This window comes from Gavialis gangeticus, unplaced genomic scaffold (genome assembly GCF_001723915.1).
Source record: "Gavialis gangeticus isolate Ggan-Ray unplaced genomic scaffold, GavGan_comp1, whole genome shotgun sequence".
Taxonomy (NCBI): Eukaryota; Metazoa; Chordata; order Crocodylia; family Gavialidae; genus Gavialis; species Gavialis gangeticus.
Window position 1 is genome coordinate 29,882,195 of NW_017729022.1, and position 7,317 is coordinate 29,889,511.

The 7,317-nt window shown below is 37.6% G+C and overlaps 1 protein-coding gene across 1 annotated transcript in view; it reads left to right on the top strand.

Annotated features, from left to right (window-relative positions):
* Window positions 1-7,317, top strand: part of TRHDE (thyrotropin releasing hormone degrading enzyme) — a gene marked incomplete at its 5' end in the record, with an annotated part of 416,585 nt that overhangs the window by 403,793 nt on the left and 5,475 nt on the right. Inside the window, 3 exons of the mRNA XM_019515785.1 lie at window positions 1,395-1,562; window positions 2,213-2,353; window positions 7,149-7,230. Of these exons, the coding sequence (XP_019371330.1) occupies window positions 1,395-1,562; window positions 2,213-2,353; window positions 7,149-7,230 (391 nt within the window). The remainder of the gene's footprint in view (window positions 1-1,394; window positions 1,563-2,212; window positions 2,354-7,148; window positions 7,231-7,317) is intronic.

Below are 7,317 nucleotides of genomic sequence, written 5' to 3' on the forward strand. Positions count from 1 at the left end.
AGCAGGTGGCAGAGGGGCAGGAAGGCTGCAGGGGGAAGAAGTGAGCAGGGAAGAGGACAAGGTGGGAGGGGTGCAAAACAACCCTCCAATACTTAGATTTTGTACCTGGAAAATTATTTTAAAATTATAATTTTTCCAGGTATAGAATCTAATTATTGAGGGGACCATCTTATATTCAGGGTTGTCTTATATTTGAAAAAATATGGTAGGTCTTGGGTCCTTTTATAAGAAAGTGCCGCTGGTTCACCAACTGATGTATCAAGTCTGAATTTGCCCCTGAGAGACTGCTTCAGCTTGAGATGGTCTGAAATTAAACTTAGTTTCATAGTTTCTAGGGTTGGAAGGGACCTGAACAGATCATCAAGTCCAACCCTTTGCCCTGGGCAGGAACAAGTGCTGGGATCATAATACCCCAGCCAGTTATCTGTCCAACCTCCTCTTGAAGACTCCCAAGGTAGGGGAGAGCACCATCTCCCTTGGGAGCCCATTCCAGAGCCTGGCAGCACTAACCATAAAGTAATGCCTCCTGATAGCAAGCCTGAACCTGCTTTCAATCAATTTGTGGCTGTTATTCCTTGCTATCCCAGGTGGTGCCCGGGGGAACAGAGCCTCACCTATTTTCCGTTGGTCCCCCCTGGTGAATTTATAGATGGCCACCAGATCCCCTCAGTCTTCTCTTATGGAGGCTGAATAGGTTCAGGCCCTTTAGTCTATCTTCATAGGGCCTAGGCTGCTGCCCCCTGACCATGCGAGTGGCCCTCCTCTGGACCCTCTACTAGTTGAGTAGTTCTTCAAATAATAATAATAATCTCATAGAAGAACTGATTTAAGCACTGCCATGCTGAACACCTAATAGGGTTTCCATGTTTTTACTTTTTTCCTGGAAATAAATACAGTAAAACAGTATTCCTGCTGACCACTTTACACCATTATTATCTACTTAATTATAAAGGACCAACAAAGGTAAAGTTCCTGCCCTGCAAAAATCTCACTATCTCAAATCAGAGTACAAGAGCATGGGGTAGATATTTATGGAAAAGCCAAGGTAGATATGTGTCTGTTTATTTAGACTGCTCATGTACATATTCTTTGCGGTATATGTGTATGTGTGGAAGGGAACTAAAATGTATATACCTCTGGAGTTGACACTGACAGTGTCAGGAAAGCAGTTCCAGTCGTATGTTACGCCTACCAGAAATCTATCAGTTTCACATTCAGTTTTGGAAATTACTAGTGAATGGAAAAATATTTTGATATAAATGTAATTCACTTAAAATGTATAACTGTTATACTGTATGCAGCCTGAGAAGAATGAATATAGAAATGTCCCATTTCTGTATTAGTTGCTTTTAAATTCCTTATTAACGCAGTGTTATTATGGGTTGTTTTTTTAGAATCCCACTTAACGTCAGAGACATTGTCTACTGTACAGGAGTTTCATTGATGGATGAAGATGTATGGGAGTTCATTTGGATGAAATTCCACTCAATCACAGCAATATCTGAGAAGAAAATACTGTTGGAAGCCTTAACTTGCAGTGATGACAGAAACTTATTAAACAGGTAGAATATTATAGTTACATGTTTGGGGGTTTCCATGAATTATAGTTACAGTAATGATATAGATAGCGCCTCTCTGCAGTAATATGTAAATATAAATTGTTTTTGAAGTATAAACTCGCTTTCTCATTGTAGCATGACATCATTTTGTATTGAGGCTCAAGAAAATGTATTCGTTGCATATGATTTCATTTCCAAACCACAATTAGAGTTTGGTTTATGGAAAATATTTGTCGACCATATTGTTGTTGTTGATTTGATTTGATTTTCTTAGTGCTTCTACAAAGGTTTTGATCATTGGGTCTATTGTAGAGTACATAAAGACATACATGAAACCAAAAGTATTTTGAATCTTAACTTTTATTGAAAGCTTTCCACATGCTTCTAGTTATACTTAAATCCTTTCTGCTTCTAAAGATCTACAGTTGCACAATTCAGGGGGGTTTTCTGATTCGTAAATATGACTAACCTTGGAATCTTGGTTATAAAAATCAGCACTCTTCTGGGTATTTAAATACACTTTTCAGTAATTTCTGATCTTAAACATGATGGTAAGAGGTATCATTGTTAGATCATGTGATTTGTTTCTTATTGATGAAGACTAAGCTTGGTGTGTTCCTCCCTCCCTCTCCCACCAAATCTCACCCTTAAAGGCTTCTGAATCTGTCCCTTAATTCAGAAGTTGTCCTGGATCAGGATGCAATTGATGTCATAATCCATGTTGCTCGAAATCCACATGGCAGGGATCTTGCCTGGAAGTTTTTCAGAGAGAAATGGAAAATATTAAATGCCAGGTACAGATGAAAGTTTAATATTTATCTATGATGTCAAATTTTGTTGTGGTTCTGTTTTGTTTGATCCATCCATCTTTGTATCTAATCTACTTTTGTTCTGTTCATGTATAGATATCATGTATAAATATGTGCGTCTCTACATACAAAATATACATGTATGTATAAATGTATTTTTCATAGTTGTTTTTAAGAAAACAACTCATTCCTATGAGTTCTCTGCATACCTATGACCTCATTGAATTTGTGTGTGATGATCTATGCTGTTTATAAACCAAATCCCATAATCTGATCCTTCTTAAGTTTTGCCCTTTGGGAATTTTGCCTGAGTTACCCTTTGGTCTACATCCATAGTAACCTCACAGACCATTTTGGATGTTTGAGGGATTGATTTTTTGAATTAAAGTATAGGTGGGTAAGAAGGAGAAGATGACCCCTAAAGAGCTAGTCTGTAAGGTATGCTTTTCCTTATTCCTTCTTCACATTTACTGTGGAATATAATGTGGATGCTAGCAACATTGCCTTACTCAGAACCACAGTACATGCTCTCAAAGCTCATCTGAAGTTAATTTTGACATGGAGGCAGGTAGAGAGCAAATTAAAGATATCTTTGTTTTTTTCTGAATGCTTCTAAGTCTGGTAAGATTCAGTGCAGATCACTGGACAGCTCAGGTTTTGGTCAGCCAGCAACTCATTCCTGTTCCATAGAGTCAGACCTGTCATGACCACCACCAAAAGGATTTTTAGGAAACTGAGTTTTGGCAGCTGTCCCAAAAGGTATAAGATTATTGACCTCTGTTGACTGGTAAGCTGCTGCTGTTAAGATTTAGGGAGTTGGCAGATTTTCAGGTAGTTCAGATGAACTGGGAAAATTATACTGAGCTGAAAGTTTTGTTTTGGAGGTTTTCAGTGCAGGACCAAACTTTTCAAAAGCAGTTTTCTAAACAAAAGCTCTCCCTAACCCAAGCCAATTTGAAGTTAAAAGAAAGAAACCAAGGGATTCTTTTTATGCTATTTAAATGTCTTCACTTTCTTGAAAGCATTAAGTCGTCTAATTTTATTTCTCCTGACATCCACCAGTGAGGTATCCTAATGTCTTTAAAAAAAGCAAGGACTTACCCTTACAATATATTTGATTGGAAACCTTTGGTTTGTCCAGTCCTCGACCAGCTTTGTGACACTCCATTCTGGAGCTGCTCAACATTGTGTTGGGCTCCAAATACAAGTCAGAGTAACCCAAGGGAGCTACAATCATTGAACATCACTGCCCTCCACCCTCCCACTCCCCTGGTTGAACTGCGCATTTTGGGAAATACGTTGCCACTCAGAACTCCCCGTGGAATGATAGCATCTCCGCTGATAGACTGATGTGGCAGATGTCGTATATTACTGGTGTATACTGGAAATTATTGAATTTTATACCAACTAATTAAAACCTTCCAGAAAATGTTGTTTTAAAGCATCCTAAAATATTCAGTGAAACTCTTAAGTTCTGAAGCAGAGAGATTCCATATTAAGCCCTAGATCTCTTCCTTTTTCACACTATATGTGAAGGATTTTATTGTGAGTATTTTAGCAAGGCAACATGCCATTCCAAAATATTTTTAACAATGATATTTCACCATTAATAGATATTCAATTTTATTAAATATTCTAATATGCTGAAATATATGTTAATTGAATTGATATCTCCATTGTATTTTTCCACTGAATTTATTATGAAACACTTAGACATTTGAGACATTAATACAGAATAGTTGTGGGTGATTTGTATTATGCTAAAACTAAATATCCTATAATTTCAAAATGCTGTCACAGGGTGGAACAGCAGCAACAAAATAGTATGTTTCCATTATATTTCTTGAAGTACATTTTTCACACTTCTCAACCAAAATGTAGATAATATCTAAAATTTGCAAAAGCATTTTAAGTCCTATTTTCACAAGTTACTCAGAAACTTTTGAAAAGCCTATGCCACATCTCATAAAGGTCAGTAGAATATAGGCATCTAAAAACCTAACATATTTTTGACCCAGATTACTTTGCATTTTTGAAAATATTATGCTTAGACTTTCATGCCACATTAGAAAATGGAGCTGAGACTTCTAAATCACTTGGGCTCTTTCAAAAAATGTACCCAACATAAGAATACCTATGCTCCTTGCTGTGATGATCATGCCATGATGGTCCAGGAAATATGTAAGAGGCAAGGATATAGCGTAATATATTTTGTTGGACCAACCACACAGGGAGAGAGTTTCTGGATATGCTTTTGGCCACAAAGGTATCCTTCTTTAGATTTCCCCTGTTTTGCAAAATCATTTACATCTGTCTCAAGTGAGGCAGAAGTGTACTAGACAAACCTAGCATCATTATACATTTTGCATACATGAAAAGACAGTAAAAGTTACAAGATACTGGAATATCAAGCTAAAAAAAGATTAGGAGCAGGAGCAGACTCCATCATTCCTAGATGTACTACTTCTGGGAAGCATAAACACCACCGTGATGTTTCTACAATACCATCACATATCTCTGACAGGCTGGCAAGATAGGTAGCTGAAGATGCATGTTTCCCACCCCAACCCCTACAGAGTTTTGTCCATAGTTTTTGCAAAATAATATTTTCTGTGGTTATTTTACTTGAGGATTAGCTAGTGAAGAGCATGAAGTGAGCCTGCCTGATGGCGCTTTTCTTTACACCTCTGTGTAGAGGAAGGCCTCCAGTGCATAAGACCATGGTTTCTAAATAAAAAAAAAAAAAAAAAGTAGTCTACTATTTCTTGTTTATTCTGTGGATACAACACAGGCTGCTTGTGAAATAAAATCCCTGCAACCCTTTTTATGAGGTCACTTCTGTAAAGAGATTGGTAACCTTGTCAAAAGACCCCATCAAGAGGAGCTTCCAATTTTCCAAACAGTCAATTATGAGACTGAGCGGAAAAGGTAACAATAAAGGGCTTTGTTTGAAAGCCTAAACATGCTTAAAGGACCATGAAATCCATACTTCTCCCCATAGGAAGTATTTGCCTCTGGATATGTCAGAGTGACTGAAGCTTGGAAAAAGAGATGTGCTTACTGAAATCTCCATGAATAATTCAGTTATTAGTGGACAGGGAGTAGGAAATTTGTTACTTGCAACACTTTTCCCTACACAGAAGTTCCAGGTAATAAGCAACAAATACACCCTTCAGAAATATTTTTTTCCCCTAAAAAATGATAGAGGTTTTTTGAGACTTTTATTTTTATTAAATAGAGCTTTCATTTTTTGAAAGACTTCCTGGCTTTCACTACCTAACTGTTTAAGGGTAATTAATTTTAGTATAAGGTTGTTATAAACAGAACAGAAGGCTGTGGCTGTGCTAGTACATTTCAACTTGAAATTTGAATTGGCCCTCTAAATTGGTTTGGAGTAATGTTTGTGAGCCTAATTCTGGCCTCACGCAATGGCATTGAAGTTGGGTATGCATATATGAGGGTAGAGTTAGGGTCTTGTCACATGTTCAGTTGCCACATTTGCAAATCATTAGACTGTAGCGACTTATTAGTGTGTGTTGGGAGATAACCCTCCCTTGAAAAGGAACTACTTCGCAGTGCCCTGAGGGCACTCAGTATGAGCTTACATGCTTGAACATGTGTCTGTGTTTTATCTGGATTTAGTGTTAAGTTGAACGTGTGACACCACCCTCAGGTTCTCATTCTTTAAACATAGTTATGACCAGAAATAGGCAAGTTAGATATACTTTAAGGGCTAGTTCACTCTAATGTCCATCAAATGCTGATTATTGCTGAATGCTATCACTCCTGAAAAAATACTTCCTGGGTGCTACTTGATAGCAACTCTGTATAGTAGTGGCTTTAGAGAGAGACTCCCATATGAAATACAGACATGCAGGAGCCATCCTTTCTCTTGGTTTATTTTTAAGATAGTAGGTACAAAGCAGTTTCTTTACTAGACCCAGGGAAGCCTGTGAACAAGCGAGTAGCCTGAATGGTATTTTAATAACTGCTTTCAAAGTGAGCATCTGTAGGTTAGTATAGCTCACTGAAGTACAACATCCTGTTCAAGTACAACAGCTTTGGACCCCCATGGCCCAACATTTTATATTATCATTGATTGGCCGTTAGTTCTGTTGGATATGTTTTTATCTTCAGTTAAGTACTGGAAAGAGAGAACCAGATTCAGCTCAGTTTACAAAATGGCTGCTAGGTAAATGAGTTGGACAAATGGCAAATGGAGAAAAGAAAGCAACACAAATCATCAAAATAGTACACTGTAAGGCTTTCACTGTAAAGGAACCTCACACCTTCCCTGAAATGGATGTCCTGCTTTTTTGGCTCTCGAGAGTCTGCATAGGTCAGGCACCCCAAGTTAAGTCTCAACTGGCTAAAGTCCTTAAATGGAAATCTATGTGATGAAAACCTAAGTTCTTATGATTTGGCCCTAGTAAAACATCTTTCCTTATTTTTGAACTTCAGGACCTAAAGTGCATCTATAACAGCAGTTGAGGACATCCTGACATGGTACAGAATACCAGTAAGATGATGTATAAATCCTTCAATCTAAAATAGGCCCTAATCAATCCAATTTTTCAATTTGAGGCAGTGCAAGCTTGATGGTACAATTTTGATGCTGTTCTTTTTAAAACAAGAAAAACAATGCATATCCTCATCCTCGGAATCATCTTTGGCTCATCTCAGTTTTTATCTCCTTGCTTTAGTGATATTTTCTACACCCTTTAAATGTCCAGCTGATTTAACATTTACACTAACTCTAAATGTTTTTCTGCCCTTGAAGGTACGGAGAAGCATTATTTATGAATTCCAAACTTATCAGTGGCGTCACAGAATTCCTTAATACTGAGGTAGAACTAAATGAGGTAAATATTAAATCAGCCTAAGTGCTTGAACTTGTTTTTGTCTTAAGTCTTGTGTTTGTCTTCATTGTCGGGGGGGGGGGGGGGGGG